The 22509-nt window shown below is 40.2% G+C and overlaps 1 protein-coding gene across 2 annotated transcripts in view; it reads left to right on the top strand.

The window, feature by feature from the left end:
• The first annotated feature begins 301 nt into the window (after positions 1–301).
• LMBR1 (limb development membrane protein 1) overlaps positions 302–22509 on the top strand; it is a 139024-nt gene continuing 116816 nt past the window's right edge. The window contains exon 1 of one of the 2 annotated variants that reach the window (XM_057504942.1): positions 302–535. In XM_057504942.1, the coding sequence (XP_057360925.1) occupies positions 470–535 (66 nt within the window). In that variant the 5' untranslated portion in view covers positions 302–469. The remainder of the gene's footprint in view (positions 536–22509) is intronic. The other variant, XM_036899475.2, reaches the window with a different exon arrangement.

The raw sequence follows: 22509 nt of genomic DNA, 5'->3' as shown, positions 1-22509 counted from the left end.
GCTGGGTACCAGCTACTGGCGCGGGTGCTGGGTTGCTGAGTGCAGGGTTAGGACTCTGACTGGAGTCGCCTTATAGCCCCTGCGGGAATAAGGAGCGCGATCCTGGGCTTGCAGCGCGTCTCCGGATTTCACCCTCTTGGGAGGGGGCCACGCCCCCGCCCCCACCCCCCACCGGGAGGGGCCCCGCCCCCCGCCGGCCCCGCCCCGCCCAGTCCCCGCCCCGTCCCGCCGCGCCTCGGGCCCCCAGCGCGGCGCGTTCCTCTGACGCACGTCGCCTTCCTCCGACGTCAGACCCCGCCCCCCCCTCCGCGCCTGCTCTCCGCAGCCCGAGCGGCACAGCCTGAGGCGACTGCTGCTGAGGCGGCGGCGGGGCTCGCGGTCGTGGTCCTTGCCGCAGCCGCTGGGGCCGCTCCCGCCCAGGCGGCGGGCGATGGTGCAGCGGGGCGCGCGGCGGCGGGCATGACGGAGGATGGAAGGGCAGGACGAAGTGTCGGCGCGGGAGCAGCACTTCCAGAGCCAAGTGCGGGAGTCCACGGTGAGCGCCCGCGCCCCGCCGCTCCTGGCGGCGTCCTCCCGGCGCGCCTCCGGGCCCCTCCTCTCCGCCACGACCCCCTCCATCCCTGCCCCCTCCCCCACGACCCCCTGCATCCCTGCCCCCCCACGACCGCCTCCCCCACGACCCCATCCGTCCCTGCCCCCTCCCCCACGACCCCCTGCATCCCTGCCCCCCCACGACCGCCTCCCCCACGACCCCATCCGTCCCTGCCCCTCCCTCACGACGGCCGCCCCCCTCCATCCCTGCCCCCTCCCACCGGTCCCTTAACAATCCTCGCCCCCCATCCCCGGTCCCTGCGGCGGCCTGGGCTTTGCCCTCTACCCCGCCCCCGCGCTCCGCCCCCGGCCCTGCGCGCACCCGTCCTGCGCCCTGGGCACCCGAGCTTTTGTAGCCCTGCGCACGGCCCGCTCGGCCACCTGTCCTCCCCACGGAGGGTGCTGCGGTGACACCCGCGCGCCCTTCCCAGACCGAGTTGGCGGATCCGCCCCCTGGGCGGTGGAGGCCCCGGGCCGGCGCGGGCTCCCTGGCCGGGCGCGCTACAGGTGTGCGGGCGTCGGCGGGCGCGTGAGGCCCTCGTGGGCGCTGAAGGGCCGGGCGGGGTCTCGGCCTCCGCGTGCGGGGTTCCGTCCCTGCGGCGGAGCGGGCGTCCGCCGGCCCAGTCAGGGCCGTCGTCCACGTGAGCACCTCCTGCTGCGCTCCCCGTGCACCTCCCGCCCTCTGGTCCGCTTTGGGTGGGAAGACCGGCGATTTACAGGATTGAGGGGCTCGAGCAAAATCCCCCGTGCTCTGGAGGCAGAGTCGGCTGGATGTCATCTTTTGGGTTCCCTGTTTCCTGTGCTGCTGGAAGGGGTTGGGAAGCAGGCTTGGCCTTGGGAATCCACCTTATTTTTACCTTCTAATGATGCACGAGAACACTTTACAGCTGTGTATGTCAATTTTATGTATTTGTATTTACCCCCTTCCCTTTTCTAACTTTTCACAAATTCAGACACAGTCTCGGTTTGAGGTGACAAATTCTGGTTTATACAGTTGCCTAATTTGAGGAGAAAAAAGTCTTAACATATATACACACACACACAGTGGAATTTGATACAACATATTTAGTTTTATATTTTTAGTGAAGCTAAGATAAACAGAGAAGTGAAAAATATAAGCATACAGCTTGAAGCATTTCCAACACCCCTGTGTAATCCTGAATCCAGATTGAGAAACAGCCTGAGAAGCTGCTGGCAGGGAGTTTTGGGGTCTGGCTGCACAATCTAAATTCTTATCCTGGCTATCGTTTAAGCTCCCTCGTTTGGCTGTATATTTTTGGGACAGTTCTGGAGTTGAATAGGACTTTCACGAAAAGTAGGGATTTTAGGGCCCTTCCCTCACTTGTGTGGCTCCCTTTTACCCAAATAGGAGTGGGGAAATACAGGGGGCCAGGACTCACGCTGTAACTGCTACTTCCCCCGGTGAGTGTACCTGCCTTTTCCTACCAGAGTTTTGCCCTCACCTCTGTGGCTCACTCCTGGAGATAAAAACTTTAGCTTTTCCCTCTTGAGAACAGGGTTTGGGCAGAAGGTGGGAGCCAATTAGGAGTCTTGTATATGAAGTTAGAATTCAGTTGTCTGGTTCTCCTTAGTCTTTTCTGACCTTTGTCATTGCTGTCCAGCAAAGACACCAGGAACACACCTGTAGTTGGACGATTTGGGTTTATTGTATGTTGCAGGGAGAGAAAATGTATACCATGGGGAACTGTGGGGTGTCTTAGTAAAAGAGTATTAGAAATGAACTTTTAAAAATAGGTTTGAGCTTGTGTTAGGTTTGGAAAGAGTTTAAGGAAGTGGGGCTTTGATCTGTATTGAATGTTGTTAGGAAAAAGATAATTCTGTGATTGACCATCTTACTTTTATCTAAAGGAAAGAAGACCGAGTGAGCTAAAACAGTAACCGGTAAAGAAGCAAGTCACTCCTGTTGGCTTGGGTAGGGAGACGTTTGACCATGCTGTGGTTTGGACAGTGTTCATGTTTTTGCCTTTGTTCAGGGATGATCACAGAGTGGTCTTTATTCTTTATCTACTGTGGCCACAGGGAGTTTCTCCGACGTTCTCTGAAGTTGTTTCTCTTCAATGGGAGCATCATTAAGACCTGGGTGAGAATGCTGCCAGCCAGTGTGCAGTAACACCAAGGCCTAGCTGATAGTAGCCGGCCAGCTCCCAGATGTCTCAGCTGCTTTTCTCTCTCTCTCATTGTGGTTATAAAGTCTTACAGTAGAATGGTTGGTACATTCTTTTTTTTTTTTTTTAATAATAAATTATATTTATTTAAATGTGACTATTCATGACCTTTGGATTTTTCTTTTTTTCACTTATTTTTATTAAGGTATGATTGATATACACTCTTATGAAGGTTTCACATGAAAAACAATGTGGTTACTACATTTACCCATATTATCAAGTCCCCCCCATACCCCAATGCAGTCACTGTCCATCAGTGTAGTAAGATGCCACAGATCCACTATGTGCCTTCTGTGTGCCACACTGTTCTTCCCGTGATCCCCACACTGTGTGAACTAAACATAATACCCCTCAATCCCCTTCTCCCTCCCTCCCTCCCCACCCGCCCCCCCCCACCCCTCCTCTTTGGTAACCACTAGTTCCTTCTTGGAGTCTTTGAGTCTGCTGCTATTTTCTTCCTTCAGTTTTCCTTCATTGTTATACTCCACAAATGAGGGAAATCATTTGGCATTTGTCTTTCTCCACCTGGCTTATTTCACCTAGCATAATGTCCTTCAGCTCCATCAATGTGATTGCAAATGGTAGAATCTGTTTCTTTCTTACTGCCGTATAGTATTCCATTGTGTATATGTACCACATCTTCTTTATCCATTCATCTACTGACGGACACTTAGGTTGCTTCCATATCTTGGCTATTGTAAATAGTGCTGTGATAAACATAGGGGTGCATATGTCTTTTTAAATCTGAGAAGTTGTATTCTTTGGGTAAATTCCAAGGAGTGGAATTCGAGGGTCAAATGGTATTTCTATTTTTAGTTTTTTGAGGAACCTCCATAATGCTTTCCACAATGGTTGAACTAGTTTACATTCCCACCAGCAGTGTAGGAGGGTTCCCCTTTCTCCGCATCTTCGCCAGCATTTGTTGTTCTTAGTCTTCTTGATGCTGGCCATCCTTACTGGTGTGAGGTGATACCTCATTGTGGTTTTAATTTGCATTTCCCTGATGATTAGTGATATGGAGCGTCTTTTCATATATCTGTTGGTCATCTGAATTTCTTCTTTGGAGAATTGTCTCTTCATATCCTCTGCCCATTTGTTAATCGGGTTATTTGCTTTTTTGGGTGTTGAGGCATGTAAGTTCTTTATACATTTTGGATGTTAACCCCTTGTCAGATATGTCATTTACAAATATATTCTCCCATACTGTAGGATTTCTTTTTGTTCTGTTGATGGTGTCCTTTGCTGTATAGAAACTTTTTAGTTTGATATAGTCCCATGAGTTCATTTTTGCTTTTGTTTCCCTTTATCAAGGAGATGTGTTCAGGAAGAAGTTGCTCATGCTTATATTCAGGAAATGTTTGCCTGTGTTGTCTTCTAAGAGTTTTATCGTTTCATGACCTACATTCAAGTCTTTAATCCATTTTGAGTTTACTTTTGTGTATGGGGTTAAACAATAATCCAGTTTCATTCTCTTGCATGTAGCTGTGCAGTTTTGCCAACACCAGCTGTTGAAGAGGCTGTCATTTCCCCATTGTATATCCATTCCTCCTTTATTGTATATTAATTGGCCATATATGGTTGGGTTTATATCATGGCTCTCTAGTCTGTTTCATTGGTCTATGGGTCTGTTCTTGTGCCAGTACCAGACTTGTATACAAGTCTTTTTATAGTAGTAAGTATATACTACTTACTTGTATATACTTTGTATATAGACTTTGTAGTAGAGCTTGAAGTTGGAGAGTGTAATGCCTCCAGCTTTATTCTTCCTTCTCAGAATTGCTTTGGCTATTCGAGGTCTTTTGTGGTTCCATATGAATTTTAGAATCATTTTCTCTAGTTCATTGAAGAATGCTGTTGGTATTTTGATAGGAATTGCATTGAATCTATAGATTGCTTTAGGCAGGATGGCGATTTTGACAATATTAATTCTTCCTGTCCATGAGCACGGAATGTGTTTCCATTTATTGGTATCTTCTTTAATTTCTCTTAAGAGTGTCTTGTAGTTTTCAGGTTATAGGTATTTCACTTCCTTGGTTAGGTTTATTCCTAGATATTTTATTCTTTTTGATGCAATTGTGAATGGAATTGTTTTCCTGATTTCTCTTTCTGCTAGTTCTTTGTTAGTGTATAGGAATGCCACAGATTTCTGTGTATTAACTTTGTATCCTGCAACTTTACTGAATTCAGATATTAGATCTAGTAGTTTAGGGGTGGATTCTTTAGGGTTTTTTATGTACAATATCATGTCATCTGCAAACAGGGACAGTTTGACTTCTTCCTTGACAATCTGGATGCCTTTTATTTCTTTGTGTTGTCTGATTGCCGTGGCTAGGACCTCCAGAACTATGTTGAATAGAAGTGGGGAATGTGGGCATCCTTGTCTTGTTCCCGATTTTAAAGGAAAAGCTGGCAGCTTCTCGCTGTTCAGTATGATGTTGGCTGTGGGTTTGTCATATATGGCCTTTATTATGTTGAGGTACTTGCCCTCTATACCCATTTTGTTGAGAGTTTTTGTCATGAATGGGTGTTGAACTTGTCAAATGCTTTTTCAGCATCTGTGGAGATAGATGATCATGTGGTTTTTGTCCTTCTTTTTGTTGATGTGGTAGATGATGTTGATGGATTTTTGAATGTTGTACCATCCTTACATCCCTGGAATAAATCCCACTTGATAGTGATGGATGATCTTTTTGATGTATTCTTGAATTCAGTTTGCTAATATTTTGAGTATTTTTGCATCTATGTGCATCAGGGATATTGGTCTGTAATTTTCTTTTTTTATGGTGTCTGCCTGGTTTTGGTGTTAGAGTGATGCTGGCCACACAGAAAAAGTTTGGAAGTATTCCCTCTTCTTCTACTCTTTGGAAAACTTTAAGGAGGATGGGTGCTAGGTCTTCACTAAATGTTTGATAAAATTCAGTGGTGAAGCCATCTGGTCCAGGTGTTTTGTTCTTAGGTAGTTTTTTGATTACCAGTTCAATTTCATTGCTGGTAATTGGTCTGTTCAGATTTTCTCTTTCTTCCTTGGTCAGCCTTGGAAGGTTGTAATTTTCTAGAAAGTTGTCCATTTCTTCTAGGTTATCCAATTTGTTAGCATATAATTTTCCTAGTATTCTCTCATAATTCTTTGTATTTCTGTGGTGTCTGTAGTGATTTTCCCTTTCTCATTTCTGATTCTGTTTATGTGTGTAGACTCTCTTTTTTTCTTGATAAGTCTGGCTAGGGGTTTATCTATTTTGTTTATTTTCTCGAAGAACCAGCTCTTGCTTTCATTGGTTCTTTCTATTGTTTTATTCTTCTCGATTTTATTTATGCTCTAATCTTTATTATGTCCCTCCTTCTACTGACTTTGTGTCTCATTTGTTCTTCTTTTTCTAGTTTCATTAATTGTGAGTTTAGACTGCTTACATGGGATTGTTCTTCTTCCCTGAGGTAGGCCTGTATTGCAATATACTTTCCTCTTAGCACAGCCTTGGCTGCGTCCCACAGATTTTGTGGTGTTGAATTGTTGTTGTCATCTGTCTCCATATATTGCTTGATCTCTTGTTTTTATTTGGTCATTGATCCATTGGTTATTTAGGAGCGTGGTGTGAAGCCTCTATGTATTTGTGGGGTTTTTCATTTTCTTTCCGTAATTTATTTCTAGTTTCATACCTTTGTGGTCTGAGAAACTGGTTGGTACAATTTCAATCTTTTTGAATTTACTGAGGCTCTTTTTGTGGTCTAGAATATTCTTGAAAGTTTTACACTTGTACTTGACAAGAATGTGTATCCTGCTGCGTTTGGGTGTAGAGTTCTGTAGATGTCTTTTAGGTCCATCTGTTCTAATGTGTTGTTCAGTGCCTCTGTGTCCTTACTTATTTTCTGTCTGGTTGATCTGTCTTTCAGAGTCAGTGGAGTGTTGAATTCCCCTAGAATGAATGCATTGCATTCTATTTCCCCTTTTAATTTGGTTAGTATTTGTTTCGCATATGTAGGTGCTCTTGTGTTGGGAACGTAGATATTTATAATGGTTATATCTTCTTGTTGGATTGACCCCTTTATCATCATGTAATGTCCTTCTTTGTCTCTTGTGACTTTCTTTGTTTTAAAGTCTATTTTGTCTGATATAAGTACTGCAACTCCTGCTTTTTTCTCTCTATTAGTTGCATGAAATACCTTTTTCCATCCCTTCACTTTTAGTCTATGTATGTCTTTGGGTTTAAAGTGAGTCTCTTGTAGGCAGCATATAGATGGGTCTTGTTTTTTTTTAATCCATTCAGTGACTCTATGTCTTTTGATTGGTTCATTCATACCATTTACATTTAGGGTGATTATTGATAGGTATGTACTTATTGCAATTGCAGACTTTAGATTAGTGGTTACCAAAGGTTCAAGTTTAACTTCCTTACTATCTAAGAGTCTAATTTACCTCACTTAATATGCTATTACAAACACAATCTAAAGGTTCTTTTCTTTTTCTCCTCCTTTTTCTTCCTCCTCCATTCTTTATATATTAGATATCATATTCTGTACTGTTTGTCTATCCCTTGATTTACTCTGGGGATAGTTGATTTAATTTTGCACTTGCTTAGTAATTAGCTGTTCTACTTCTTTTACTATGGTTTTATTACCTCTGGTGAGAGCTATTAAACCTTAGGAACACTTCCATCTATAGCAGTTCCTCCAAAATGGACTGTAGAGATGGTTTGTGGGAGGTAAATTCTCTCAGCTTTTGCTTATCTGGCAGTTGTTTAATCTAAATGATAATCTTGCCAGATAAAGTAATCTTGGTTCCAGGCCCTTCTGCTTCATGGCATTAAATACATCATGCCACTCCCTTCTGGCCTGTAAGGTTTCTGCTGAGAAGTCTGATGTTAGCCTGATGGGCTTTCCTTTGTATGTGATCTTATTTCTCTCTCTGGCTGCTTTTAATAGTCTGTCCTTATCCTTGATCTTTGCCATTTTAATTACTATGTGTCTTGGTGTTGTCTTCCTTGGGTCCCTTGTGTAGGGGGATCTGTGGATCTCCATGACCTGCGAGACTATCTCCTTCCCCAGATTGGGGAAGTTTTCAGCAACTACCTCCTCAAAGACACTTTCCATCCCTTTCTCTCTTCTTCTTCTGGTATCCCTATAATGCGAATATTGTTCTGTTTGGATTGGTCATACAGTTCTCTCAATATTCTTTGATTCTTAGAGACCCTTTTTTCTCTCTGTGCCTCAGCTTCTTTGTATTCCTCTTCTCTAGTTTCTATTTCATTTATTGTCTCCTCCACTGTATGCAACCCGCTTTTAATACCCTCCATCATGTTCTTTAATGATTGGATCTCTGGCCTGAATTCATTCCTGAGTTCTTGGATGTCTTTCTGTACCTCCATTAGTATGTTAATGATTTTTATTTTGAACTCCCTTTCAGGAAGAGTCACGAGGTCCATGTCATTTAAATCTTTCTCAGGAGTTGTATTAATGATTTTGCTCTGGACAAGGTTCCTTTGGCGTTTCGTGTTTGTATGTGGCGCCCTCTAGTGTCCAGAAGCTCTATTCTGGAGCTGCTGAGCCCCTGAAGCAATGTCGGGGGTCGCAGGGGAGCGGTACTGGGGGTAGGAAAGAGCTGTTCCCCGCCTCCTGGCTCCTGTGCCTGTCTCCACTGCCTGAGCCAGTGGGCCAGGCACACAGGTATAAGGTTTTGTCCCAGAGCAGCCAGATATGAATCCCTGCTTTCCACAAGCAGCTGGAATCCCAGTCTCCCCAGGATCTCTGCCTGTATTAACTTTCCAACCCGGTAGTCATGCCAGTCCAATGAAAGCACCATGAAATGTAGGTTTGTGCTCCCAGCGCAGATCCCCGGAGCTAGGTGTTCATCAGTCCCAAGCCTTCCCCTCCCTCACTGCTCCGTTTGTCTTCCTCCAGCGGGTGAGCTGGGGTGGGGGAGGGGCTTGGGTCCCGCCGGGCCACAGCTCTGGTGCGTTACCCTGTTCCGTGAGGTCTGCTCTTTTCTCCAGGTGTGTGCAGCCTGGCGCAGTCCTCTTTCATGTTGCTCTCTCAGCGTTAGTTGTATTAATTATATTTTCGTATTATATGCGGTTTTAGGAGGAAGCTTCTGTCTCACCTCTCATGCCGCCATCTTTAATCCTTTCTCTAATCACAATTCAAATGGCTGGTACATTCTAACTTGGTTTTATAACAGGTGAGCAAAAAGAGTGGGATAGAGATAGAGAGGATTCTTTGTATTTCATTCTGTTAAACTGGGTTAAATCAACTGCCCTGTTAGGTGGTACGGTAGCCCATAGAGGTGCTCCTGCAGTAATCCCCGGATCCTGTGAATATGTCACCTTACGTGGCAGAAGGAATTTTGCAGATGTGGTTAGGGGGATGAGCCTGGTTTGTGTGGGTTAGTATAGTGTGATCATGGGGGTGCTTATTAGAGGGAGGTAGGAGGGCCAGAGAGAGGGAATGTGACGACAGGCAGAGGTTGGTGATACCCTGTGAGGGTGCAGGAAGGGGCCACGAGCCAAGGGGTGCAGCGTGGCGACAGGCAAGGAAATGGGTTCTCCCGTAGAGTCTCCAGAGGGAAGCAGCCCTGTTGACACCTTGGTTTCAGCCCATCGATACCCCTGTTGGGTTTGTGACCTCCAGAACCAGAAGATAATAAATGTTTTTGTTTCGGTTGGTGTGGTGATTGGTCACAGCCGGGGGCTTTGGCCCTCACTGCTGTCTGTCTGGGTGAGTGCACCTCTCTTCTCCCTTGTTCTGCACAAGGGTAGAGGAGACTGAGGCATTCCTAATTACTCTCGAGATGGTTTTTCCTTTCTTTCTCGTCTTTCCTTCTTAAATGACAGTTGGAAGTATATTTCCTGGGCGATGCAGGCATCCAAAGGGTGCCCTGTCCATTAGCATGATGTCCAGTGTGGGCCTTCCTTTTGTTCCCAAGCTGATGCCCAGCAGCAGGGTGAATACGGCGTCTCGGAGAGCCGCACACTTTCGCTTTATTCTCCACAGCATTTGAGGTAGATGTTTCTAGATACTCATGATGATGATAGGGCTTTGTGAGGTATATACAACATATACAAATATAGTAGTATAGGTAATTTCCTGAAAACCTTGGGGAATAGAAAATTCAAGGAATTTAAGGCATTTTAGGAAAAAACACCTGAGGGAATAAAGTTAAGAATTTACCTTTGAAAGCCCTTGTAAATGTTTTAATGCCTAAAATAAAACAATGCAGAAGGGACATCTAATGAAAACAATAAATTCTAACTTTACACTGTCAATATGTTACCTGTTGTGTGCTAGAATCTTTTCACAATTCCCTTTTCTAGAATTTTAGTGAGATCCTTGTAAAGGCATCTTGGATTGTTTTGAATAATACACATTATGAGAAGTATTTCCTATGTCTATTGCTCCATCCAGATGTATTTCTGGTTTTTGGCTCAGAGTTGTTGACTGCTGGGCCTTAGCTTCTCACTGTCATCCCACTGGCACAGAATGTGTGTGGGAGAAGCTCTGGATGGCCTTTCCCAGTCACTGGGTGTGGGATCCTAGCTCTGCCCGGGGTGGCTCCATGTCAGGGCCTGCTGCCTCACAGGTGGGGGTCTTGCTGCCTCACAGGTGGGGGGCCTGCTGCGTCACAGATGGGGGGCCTGCCTTCCGCAGCTCTGCTTTGCCCTCCAGAGGCTTCACTGTTACAATCTACCCCCCGGCCCTCCCCGCCCACTTCACTGGTCTTTCTGCTGCTGACCCATTTCCCCAGTACTAATGTGAAATTTGGTTTTTAAAAAGCTTTGTAGAACTAAATTTACATAAACTTCAAGTTGTGTGTGGGGAACTTGAAACTGGAAAGGGAATAAATACAGTAGAATTATTTTTCTTCTCTTTTTGTGGCAGGATGCATGATAAAATTCACAGTGTGTCAGTTGTGTAGGCCATCGACCCTCTAGATAGGTATTTTGGGATTTAATTAATGTCAGTTTTCCACATGTTGATCTTCTTGGGTACTTGGGATTCAGGAACATTCCACATACTCCTTGAAGTACAATCCCCAACTCCCATTTATTTATTTATCTTAATTGAAGTATATGTTAGAAAAAGCATAAAACCTAAATGTGATTTATTCCCACCAAGAAGTTTAAACATTTTAAAAGTAAGGTATTAACAAAGGGCCACATGATGGAAAATATGCCAGGAAGCTGCTCAGGCTGAGAGTTGGGGTGGGGGAAAATTGGCAAGGACCTGGCTATACCTGTTTGAGTTTTTTAAACATTACAATGAAATTAAGACAAATGTAAAAGAAGGCCCAATATGGATATAATTGGCTTGGGTGATATCCAGGAAAGAATGTGAACCCTGTAGTACTTAGCCAATGAGGAACTAGGGGAGGGACTCGCGGGCTAGGGAATAAATTACTTGGCGCCAACTGCCTCGGGTGTGCCTGCCCGCCAGACACCCGATCTTGCAAGGCCGACATTAAAGTCTCGCTCTCTGTTCTCTTTGTCTCTGTGTCCATTTACTGAGTTTGGACCAGTAAGTGTGTTCCTCACAATATACAATATTGTATTGGTTTCGGGTATATAACATAGTGATTCAGCAGTTACATACATTATGAAATTCTCACTCCAATTAGTGTAACTACCATCTGTCACCATGCAAAGTTACTACAATACTGTTGACTATGTTTCCGATGCTCTACTTTCATTTCTATGACTTATTTATTATATAATTGGAAGTTTGTACCTTTTGATCCCCTTCACATATTTTGCCCACCCCCAGCTCCCCTCCCCTCTGACAACCACCAGTTTGTTCTCTATGAGTCTAGTTCCACAATCCAAAATGCAGAACAAAAGTGGTTTTTGGCCTTAGCAGTCATTCATCAAACATTATTTTAGTTCTCAGTCTGCCATGTCTGTATTTTTCACAGAGCTCCATAACTGAGTGAATTTGTTGAAAAGCTGGGCTTGGCAGACTGCAAGCAGTGTTGTTTGTCCAACATGTTCATTCATGAGATGGTGATGTTATGGGATTAATCTATTTGATAGTTGATGTGTATTTGAAAGTCAGATGTATTATTGAGGCCTATAACTGTTGTTATTCATAGTCTGATTTTCTTTCAAAACCCCAAATTTTAACCACTATATTGAGAGTCTGTACTTTTACTACTCAGCAGTGCTGAAATCTGAGCAGGCATGCAAGGTCTGTTGGCTTTGGGGCAGTGTGGGTTCCAGTCCTCTCTCTGCTATTTTCTGACTGTGTGATATTGGTCAAGTTCTAAATCTCTTAGAATCTTAATTTTTTTGTCTATAAAAATGGGACTTATAATACCTACCCCCAAGTTGTGAATATTAACAGATAATGGTGGGAAAGTGGCTGGTACAGTGTTTGAAACATGATTACTTAATACGTTGGGATTTATTATTTCTGTTGATTTTGATATGTCAGATTAAGCTCGTCTGAGACTAGGTGATTTTTGAATGAGTTTCAGAGTCTGCGAGTTACCAAGAGCACTTGCTGTAACTTTGTTAACTCGAGGGATGTCTAAATGTTAAACTAGCAGGGTAAATGGGACGTTTTGTTCATATTCATAGTCTGGTTTTGCTTCTGTACTTACTCTCCAGGAGGTCCCATGCAGTGATTTTCAAATTTGTTCCAGTGCTGGCTGGCTCCATAATTTTCTGGGTCCTATGCAAAATGAAAATATAGGCTCTTTGTTCAAAAAGCAGGGGAAAATGCTGTTATAAGTACTAAAATATAGAACTTTTTTCCTTATTTGATTTTTTCCCCAACTTGTCATAGTGCTTTTTATTTGCTATTCATCATTGTTCTAAGTAAAAAAGTAAAATTCTGTTAGTATGAATTTTACCATTCATCTTGATTAAGTGCAATACTAGTTTTGAGTACAAATGTAAAAGCATTTAACATGTGGAATCACTGAATTATACAATTCATATTTAATAGTTTATACATGTATATATATTTTGTCCTCACCACAACAGTGAAAATGTTGCACAAAACTAACTCATCAGTATTTTTGAAGTTTTATTGAGATATAATTCGCAGATAATTCAATTCAGTGCGTTTTAGTATATTCAGGGGTTGTGCAGCTATCACCACAGTTCAATCACAGAATGTTTTTATTATCCCCCAAGGAAACCCTATACCCATTAAGCAGTCATTTTCTCCCAAATTCTCCTTCCTCCAGCACTAGGCAACCGCTAATCTACTTGTCTGTATGGATTTGCTTATTCTGGATATTTCATATAAATTGAATCATGTGATATGTGTGGGGTGTGTGTGTGTGTGTCTACTTTCAGTTAGCGTGATGTTTTCAGGGCTCACCCATTGTAGTGTGCACCACTGCTTTATCACTTTTTATAGCCAGATAATACTCCGTGGTACAGATGCGCCACATTTTGTTTAGGCATTTTTCAGTTGCTGGGCCTTCAGGTTTTTCCACTTTTTGGCTTTTATGAAAAATGTTGCTTTGAACATTTGTGTACAAGTTTTTGTGTGGACATATGTTTTCATTTCCCTTTGGTAGAGTTATTAGGTCGTATGGTAACTATGGTTAATATTTTGGGGAACTGCCAAACTATTTTCCAAAGTTGTGCCGCCATTTGACATTTTTACCACCAGTGTATGGGAGTTTCAGTTTTTCCATATCTTTGTCAACACTTGTCATTAACTGTCATGTTGATTTTAATTACAGCCATTCTACTGAGCATGAAGTTTTATCTCACTGTGGCCCTAATTTACATCCCCCTGATGACTAATGATGTTGACTGTCTTTCTGTGTGCCACTGGCCATTTGTGCATCTTCTTTGGAGGAGTGTCTATTCAGATTATTTGCCCATTTTTTAATCTGTTTCCATTTTCTTTCTTACTATTGAGTTGTAAGAAATCTTTATATATTCTGGACATGGGACCCTTATAAGACATACATAACTTGCAAATATTTTCTCCTATTCTGTGGGTCATCTTTTCATTTTCTTGGTTTTTGTACAAAAGTTTTTAATTTTGCCGAAGTCCAATTGATTTATTAAAATTTTTTGGTCACTTTCATATTTATGTCATATTCAAGAAGGTCTTGTCGACTGAGTTCACACAGACTTACTCCTAGACTTCCAAAAATTTTACAGTTTTAGCTGTTACATTTATATCGCTGATCCATTTTGAGTGAATTCTTGTGTATGGTAAAGAAAGGGGCATACCTTCTTTAGTGAGCTGTCCAGATCTCTTGCTCTTTTTTAAATTGGGCTGTTTGTTTTCGTATCATTGAGTTTTAAGAGTTCTTTGTATATTTTAGATTCAAGTCCTGTATTGGATATGCTTTGCAAAGATTTTCTACCAGTTTGTGGCTTGTCTTTTCTTAACTCATGTGGAATCACTGAAATTATACAATTCCTGTATAACAGTTTATACATTTATATGTATTTTGTTCTTACCAAAAGAGTGGAAATGATGCACAGAACTCAGTGTCTTTAGCAGAGCAGAAATTTTTAATTATAGTCAAGTTTTTTTCTTCCGTGGATAGTGCTTTTCATGTTGTATCTAAAAAGTCATTGCTAAACCTAAGATTATCTAGGTTTTTTTCCTATTTTCTTTAGAGATTTTGTAGTTTTGTGTTTTATGTTTTAAATCTGTGGTCTGTTTTGAGTTTATTTTTGTGTCTCGATTTATTTTCTTTAACCAAGGAAAAATCTAAAAACTTAGTTATTTACCATATTAAAGACTGGAAATGTATTTTAAAATCTATCATTATATAAAATATTAGAATCAGATGGGTTCATAGCTGAACTTTGTACCACCTTTAAAGAACAGTTCATTCTAGTATTTAACGTAACCCACACACAAAGGGGAAAAGCTCCTAATTTCATTTTATGAAGTTACCATAGCCTCAAAATCTGAATGAAAAAGAAAATTATAAAATAACCTCATTTATAAATACCAATAAAAGTGTAAAATACAATATAATAATGTATCAAATGATTAATACACATTAAACAAGATAGCTTTATTCCAGGAATGGGTCAATATCAGAATGGCTTAATACCATGAAACATATCAACATACTTCATCATCTCAGCAACTTAAAAGGAAAATTGATTATTCCAGTTAATGTTGACAAAATTAAGCAATCATTCCTAAGAAAAATGCTAAGTATGGTAGAAATTAATGACATTTACTTAAATATTTATAAAAACCAACAGGAAGCATTATGCTAAATGTGGAAACTCAGAAGCTGTTCCCATTATTATGAGGAAAAAGAAATGCCTGCTATCATCATTATTGGACATTATTTTCAAGGTCCTGAGGAATTCGAAGGACAAGAAAATTAATATTGGTTATAATTATTGGAAAAGAAAATGATCTCTTTAATGATATGACTGTACATTTAGAAAAAACCGTGAAATTCTGAAATTATGAGTATACTGGAAATGTACCAAACTGACTAGAAATATAAGTATATCTAAGTCAAGAGCATTTCTCTATGCTAGCAATAGCCAGCCACAAGTCAAAATAAGAAAAAATATTTCATTCACATTAGTTATAAAAATATAAAGCAGAACTAAACTACACAAGAAAGTAATAAAGACTCTATGCAGAAAACCATAAAAACCTTACTGAAGGAAATGAAATGTGACCTAACAAATGAGAAGATATTCTGCATTCCTGGAGGGAAAGACAATAGATCATGCAAATACTAACTCTTCCAAAATTAATATGTACATTTAATGTGATCGCAATTAAAAAGTTTTATTTGAAATTGAATAAAAATAATCCTAAGTTTATATGAAAGATATCTGAATTTTTGCCTCCCAAAACAAAAAATACTTGAAAACCAGCTTAGGAAAAAATGAAAAATGAAACTTTTGGAGAGAGATTTACCTTCCCAGAGTACAAATACACTATATAATCATTATTATAAAAAGATTCATGTCATTGTTCTAGAAATTGACAAAGAGAATAAACGAACATAACAGAGACTCAAAAATACACCCTAGTATACTTGGGAATTTAATATATGACACCAGCAGCTGTTGTTATTTATTTATTTGTTTATTCATATATTTATATTTTATTTAATTTTTAATTAATTAATTTCAGAATCTGTGCTCTTCCCAAAGCACAAGGGTGGAATATAATACTTTATTATTATTATTATTTTTTATTACGGTATCATTGATATACACTCTTATGAAGGTTTCACAAGAAAAACAATGTGGTTATTACATTCACCCTTATTATCGAGTCCCCCCCATACTCTATTACAGTCACTGTCCATCAGTGTAGTAAGATGCCACAGAGTCCCTGTTTGTCTTCTCTGAGCTACACTGTCTTCCTCATGACCCCACACACACCATATGCACCATTCATGATACCCCACAATCCCCTTCTCCCTCCTTCCCCACCCCTCCCATTTGGTAACCACTTGTCCCTTCTTGGAGTCTGTGAGTCTGCTGATATTTTGTTCCTTCAGTTTTGCTTCGTTGTTATACTCCACAAAGGAGGGAAATCATTTGGGATTTGTCTTTCTCTGCCTGACTGATTGCACTGAGCATAATGCCCTCTAGCTCCATTCATGTTGTTGCAAATGGTAGGATTTGTTTTCTTCTTATGGCTGAATAGTATTCCATTGTGTATATGTACCACATCTTCTTTATCCATTCATCTACTGATGGACACTTAGGTTGCTTCCATATCTTGGCTATTGTAAATAGTGCTGCGATAAACATAGCGGTGTATATGTCTTTTTGAATCTGAGAAGTTGTTTTCTTTGGGTAGATTCCTAGGAGTGGAATTCCCGGGTCAAATGGTATTTCTATTTTTAGTTTTTTGAGGAACCTCCATATTGCTTTCCACAATGGTTGAACTAGTTTACATTCCCACCAGCAGTGTAGGAGGGTTCCCCTTTCTCCGCATCCTTGCCAGCATTTGTTGTTCCCGGTCTTTCTATGTTGGCCATCCTTACTGGTGTGAGCTGATATCTCACTGTGGTTTTAATTTGCATTTCCCTGATAATTAATGATGTGGAGCATCTTTTCACGTGCCTGTTGGCCATCTGAATTTCTTTTTTGGAGAAGTGTCTGTTCATATCCTCCGCCCACTTTTTAACCGGGTTATTTGCTTTTTGGGTGTTGAGGCGTGTGAGTTGTTTATATATTTTGGATGTTAACCCCTTGTTGGATATGTCTACAAATATGTTCTCCCATACTGTAGGATGCCTTTTTGTTCTGCTGATGGTGTCCTTTGCTGTTCAGAAGCTTTTTAGCTTAATGTAGTCCCATTTGTTCATTTTTTATTTTGTTTTCCTTGCTTGAGGAGATGCATTCAACAACAGTGATTTTTAGAGGGAAAAGTTGTTTGATTTAATAAATCATGTTGGCCCAGTTGCTCACCATTATGGAAGAAAATGTGAAATTGAACTCCTATATCATGTATATGAAAATAAGTTCCAGATGGATTAGAGAGTAAATGGAAAAAAAGAAAACAAAAATTTTTTTGTTTAGAATATCTAGCCTTATACAGCAGGCTACACTTGCTGTGGAACACTTCAAAGGCACACTGCCTTCCCTGCTGGTGACCTGAGGAGATGGTAAAGGTGCAGGGGAGAGTGTTTGTAAAGAAGGTGTGTTTGTAAGCCACGAACAGCAGGAAGAGGAAAAAACGGATGTTTTCACATGAAAACAGTAAATATACAGTCTGACTAAGGTAAAGTTGTTGTGTACATACACGCAGAGAGAAGTAAGGAAGAATGGTGCTATTTCAGAGTAGTGGAATTTCAGTTATTTTTACCCTTTGACCCTCTTCCTCATATTTTGCTGAATAAATTAAGTTTTTAACAGTAAGGATTTTTATTTATGTAATTGCAGAAAATAATGTACTATTTTCAGTGTGCGTAAATAAAATATTTTAATAACCCTGCTGGAAAGCAATATGATGGCATATTTATACACTTTGCTTACCCCTGGGAATCTATGTTGCATTCCAGGAAGAAGGTGGCTACTTAAGATTTCCACTGTAGCATTATCTTAAATTGCAAAAATCTGAAGAGAACCGTTCCTCTGTGGTCAGATGATGAGGTTGTCATTTTTGTGTTAGAGATAATAATAATAATAATGCAGTTACCACTTGAGAATTTAAGAACGGGAAACATCTGTCAGCAACACCTCTGGGGATAAATTGATAAAACAAGAAATAAAAATAGAAATCCTCAGAAGGTTACCCAAGAGAATGACAAAAAATAATAATATAACAATAAACACCTGAGGAAGAACTGGCAGACAGGCAATAGGGGAAATATTCATTATAGTGGCATTAGTTCTTTGTATAAGAAAGGTAATAGCTAAATCCTCACCTTTTGTATTGGGAAGTCAGTATATATTGTTCATGTTAATAAACCAAAAGATATTACCTATGGAAATGAGGTAGAAAAGTAAGAGATTGTCTGAGGGAGAGAGTTGGCTGGGAGCTTTGTCTTAAGGTCTTCTGTACATTACATGCATGCAGTAATTTTCATTGTCCCTTAGAGGTTAATCTATCACTCCTTCATTTGAAAATTTACAGTATTTGAAAAGATTAATACCAAGTAATACATTTTTTATGTTATTGCCTTTTTCTGTATTTAGCATACATATAGCTAAATACATTCCCACATTTAGTTACAGTTCTCAACTGGGGGTGACAGTGTACCCCCAGGAGTTACCTAGGAATATCACAATGAAGGGGACCATGTATTGGCATCTAGTGACTATAGGAGAGAGATGCTGCTAAAATCCTAAAATGTGCAGGAGAGCACCCATCCCTCCCACTCTTCTCAACAAGGGATTCTCTCGCCAAAAATGTTAATGGCGCTGAGGTCAAGGAACTCTGCTTTAGGCTAACTGCCAAGAAATTGCACATAAGATAAGCATAGGAGTCATTACATATACAAAACAATTTGAAAAGCCTCTTACAAGTAGTGCTTGTTTTCTATTGTGAGTTGCCATAGTAGAGAATGTTAATTATAATTTAATCAGTACATTGTAATAACCAATTCCTTTCTTTTAAAAAAAATTGGGGGGGCACGTTGAGAGATTGAAGGATAGGTCATTACAAACTAACATTACAAGGAAGGAATAAAGTTTTTATTATGATGTCACACCTTTTGTTTATTTTTAAAGATTAAAATAATTTTTACCCTGTCACCCAAAAAACATTGAAAATTAGAAGTAAAACAGAATTGGTTATAAAGAAGTCCTGGAATACGTCCCTGGGATTAAATCTGTGCAGGGACTGCATATCAGATGAAGATTCCCAAGCAGCTGCCAGATGGTGAACCCAAAGGAAGTCCCCACAGAGAGTAAAAAAAAGTGTATTACACCTTATGCACCATACACAAGAGTGATTCCCATGAAAATAAAAGACCTAAAGGTAGAAGATAAAACCACATGAAAGGTAACATAGTGACTTCTGGTGTCCAGTCCAGCATGAAAAGAGCTTGGAAGTACTCCCATTCTCACAACAACAAAAAGAGGTGAGCAAATTGAAAATCAGCAGCTCTTCTTAGATCCACAGAGAATTGAGATCAGAGAGCAAACTGCTGCCTTGAAAACTGGAGAGAGAGATGGATGCCTGGAATTACAGTTTATTCAGAACAGAAGCCTTTATAGCAGAAACCTGCTGCTGTAGCCAGTACTGGTGGGAACACTTAAATCGTAATCAGTTAATGGATGAGGCTTAGTGTGGACTAGCTAGGGAGTTAGAAACTATAGAGGTCCAGTCTTAGGGGGTGCCCCTGCTCTTTCATGGTTTTTACCTCTAGGGGTTCCATCAGTTCTCAGGGTGAAAAATCAGAAAAACATCCCCTTGTGGTTCCAACAGGGGGAGGGGGAAAGTAACTATTTAGGATCTTCTTCACCTTGACAAAGGCCTGCCCCTTGAGGGGCATCTCTTACCATTCCATTTATGAACCACTTCATTGTGGTTGTAGGAAATTACAGCTAAAAGAAGTGCAGTCAGACTCTGTTAAGAAGTCTTTCAAGAAGACCAGAGGTAATGGGGGAGACAAAAAAGAGGAGATTCTAGCCTCTGACATCTGCAACAGCAAAGAGAGAACACAGCCATACTCACAGCCAGGTGAACATGAAGCTTCACAGTGAAGGACCATTTCTCTCAGTCCTTTTACCTTGTACATAATGTCTAACTTTCAACAAAAACAACTACAAGGCATGCTAAAAGGCAAAAAAAACAGTTGGAAGAGACAAAGCAAGCATTAGAACCAGACCTAGATATAACAAAGATTTGGGGATTATAAACCAAAATTTAAAGTAACCGATTAACAGGCTGTAATGGAGAAAATGCACAACATGTAAAAACAGATGGGTAATGTAAGTAGAGAGATGGAAACTTTGAGAAGGAATCAAAAGGAATGGGAGAAACAAATAGCCTGTAGAAATGAAGAATGCCTTTGAGGCCGATCAGTGGACCAGACATGACCAAAGAAAGTAAATGAGCTAGAAGATCTGTTGATAGACACTTCCAAGTCTGAAAAACAGAAGAAAAAGAATATAAAAGGGAACAGAAGAGCCAAGATCTGTAGGATGACTACAAAAGTTAAGACATGCAGGTATTAGGAATTCCAGAAAGAGAAGAAAGAAATGAAGAGGAGAAATATTTGGAGCAATAATAGCTGAGAATTATCCAAAAATTAGCACAGGCACCAAACCATAGATCCAGAAAGCTCAGAGGCCACCAAACAGGATAAATAAAAAAAAAATCTGTGTAGGCATATCATTTTTAATCTGCAGAAAATCAGGGACAAGAACAGAGGAAAGAAATCAAAAGAACAAAAACACCTTATAAAGAAAGTTTAAGAATTATACTAGAGTGCTCTTCAGAAATCATGCAGGTGAGAGGAGTGAAATAAACATGTTAGTAGAAAAAACCAAATCCACCAACCTAGAATTCTGTATCCAGAAAAATTTTCCTTTAAATATAAAGGAGAAATAAAAACTTTCAGACAAACAGAATTTGAGTGAAGTTGCTAGTAGGCTTGCTTACTAAGAAGAAAAATTTATGTAGGCGAGAGACTCAGATCTGCATTAAAAAGGAAGAGTGTTAGATAAATAAATAAAGGTAGAATAAAATATTTTCTTACTAATCTAACAAATAACAGTTTATTGAAAGTAATAGCAGCAATGTATTCAGTAATTATAGCTTATGGGTCAGTGAAATGAAGAACAGTAGTGTTAACGGGACAGGAGGGAGGGGTTGGGACACTGTGTTAGAAGGTACATGAGCTAACCAGGAAGCACTATCGCATTATTCGAAAGTAGACTCAGATAAGATGTAAAATGTAAATTACAGACTCGGGGGCAACCACCAAAAAGTGTTTTAAAAGTATAATTGATACACTACGAGAGGAGAGAAAATAGCATCATATAAAATGCTCAGTTAAAATCGAAGAAGGCAAAAAAAGACCGAAAGACAAAAAATAGAAACAAAGAACCAGGGCAATGAGCAGAATATAGTTAAAACTATGATAAATATTAAAGCAACAATATCAATGATCACATTAAATGGGGATGGTCTACATGTACTGATTAAGAGACAGTCTTTCAGCGTGGGTTATGTTGTCTATAAGAAATCCATTTTAAATATAAAGACATTGTAAAGGGCAGAGAAAGATATCCATGCTAACACTAAAGAACAGAGCTGGAGTGTGGATTAATTTCTGATAAGGCAGACTTCAGAGCAAGGAAGATAATTGGGGATAAAAGGGGTAATATGAAATGATAATGGGTCAGCTTTCAAAGGAGACATGACAATCCTTCATGTGTATGTGCCTAACAATAGAGCATCAAAGCGTATAAGTAAAACTGATAGACCAGCAAAGAGAAGTGGATGAGTCCACTGTTAACAGCTGGAGACTGCAGCACCCTCTCTATCAGTATGACGGGTCTAGCAGCAGAAAGTCCGTGAGCGTTTGTAGTTGAAGTGAATAGTACCACCAGTTAGCTGGCTCTAGCTGATACTTGTAGACTGCTTTATCCAACAGCAGCACAATATGCATTTTTTTCCAGCTTGCACAGAGCATTCACCGAGTTAGACCACATTCTAGGCCATAAAACACACCTTAACAGACTTGAATAGAAATCACACTGTTTACTCACAGATCACAATAGAGTTAAACTACAAATTAATAACAGATATGCACCTGGAAGGCTCCAAAGTAGTTGGAGATTAAATAACCTCTAAATAACACATAGGTCGAAGAAGTATTAAGAGAAATTAAAAACATTTTTAACTTGATGAAAATGAAAATGTAGTTGATTAAAATTTATGGGATGCAGCAAAAGCACTGCTTAGAGGGGAGTTTGTAGTCTTGAATGGGTATATTAGAAAAAAGAAATCTGAAATCAATAATCTAAGCTTTCACCTTAGAAAACTAGTAAAAGAAGAGCAAAGTAATTCCAAAGTATGTAAAAAAAAATTAGAAATTGAGTAGAAATCAGTGAAATCGAAAACAAGAAATCAATTTTAAAAATCTACACAATCAAAAGCTGGTTCTTAGAAAATGTCAATACATTTGATAAGCTCTAGCTAGGCTAACCGAGAAAAAAAGGGAGAAAACACAACTTACTAATAAATGAAAGGCCATTACCACTGACTCCAAGTACATAAAAAAGGTACTAAAGGAATATTATGAACAACTCTGTACCCACAATTTCGAAAACTTACATGAAAATGGACAGATTCTTTCAAAGATACAATCTAC

The sequence above is a fragment of the Manis pentadactyla genome, chromosome 7, assembly GCF_030020395.1.
Source record: "Manis pentadactyla isolate mManPen7 chromosome 7, mManPen7.hap1, whole genome shotgun sequence".
In the NCBI taxonomy this organism is placed as follows: Eukaryota; Metazoa; Chordata; class Mammalia; order Pholidota; family Manidae; genus Manis; species Manis pentadactyla.
Note: the sequence above shows the minus strand (reverse complement) of the source record. Positions and strands in the feature narration are given on the sequence as shown.